The following is a 280-nucleotide window of genomic DNA, read 5'->3' as shown; positions in this document are numbered from 1 at the left end:
ATGAGGCCAGCTACTCCACAGGAGATGGTCTGCGAGGAAGCGTGGGGAGGTCAGTGACGTAGGGTGTCTGCCTGCCTCAGGGACATTGGTCCCCTCTCCCTTTTCGTCACTGAACTCTGATCCAGACAGCTCAGCGCTGCAGGGGATGGTGCTTCGTCTCCCTCAGCCTCCACCCAGTGACAAGTCTCTGTGCATTTCACCCTTCTGGCTAGAAAGGCTTATTTACAGCAGGGTAGGGGAGATGGAGCAACACCCTTCCTGCATCCCCTCTCCTGCCCAC

General features: G+C 57.9%; 1 protein-coding gene across 1 annotated transcript in view; it reads right to left on the bottom strand.

The window, feature by feature from the left end:
• TMEM54 (transmembrane protein 54) overlaps positions 1–280 on the bottom strand; it is a gene marked incomplete at its 3' end in the record, with an annotated part of 2,150 nt that overhangs the window by 691 nt on the left and 1,179 nt on the right. Inside the window, exon 3 of the mRNA XM_009877353.1 lies at positions 1–29. Coding sequence (XP_009875655.1) covers positions 1–29 — 29 coding nt within the window. The remainder of the gene's footprint in view (positions 30–280) is intronic.

This window comes from Apaloderma vittatum, unplaced genomic scaffold (assembly GCF_000703405.1).
Source record: "Apaloderma vittatum isolate BGI_N311 unplaced genomic scaffold, ASM70340v1 scaffold31699, whole genome shotgun sequence".
In the NCBI taxonomy this organism is placed as follows: Eukaryota; Metazoa; Chordata; class Aves; order Trogoniformes; family Trogonidae; genus Apaloderma; species Apaloderma vittatum.
The sequence above is the reverse complement of the archived record's forward strand: the minus strand, read 5'-3'. Positions and strand labels throughout refer to the sequence as shown.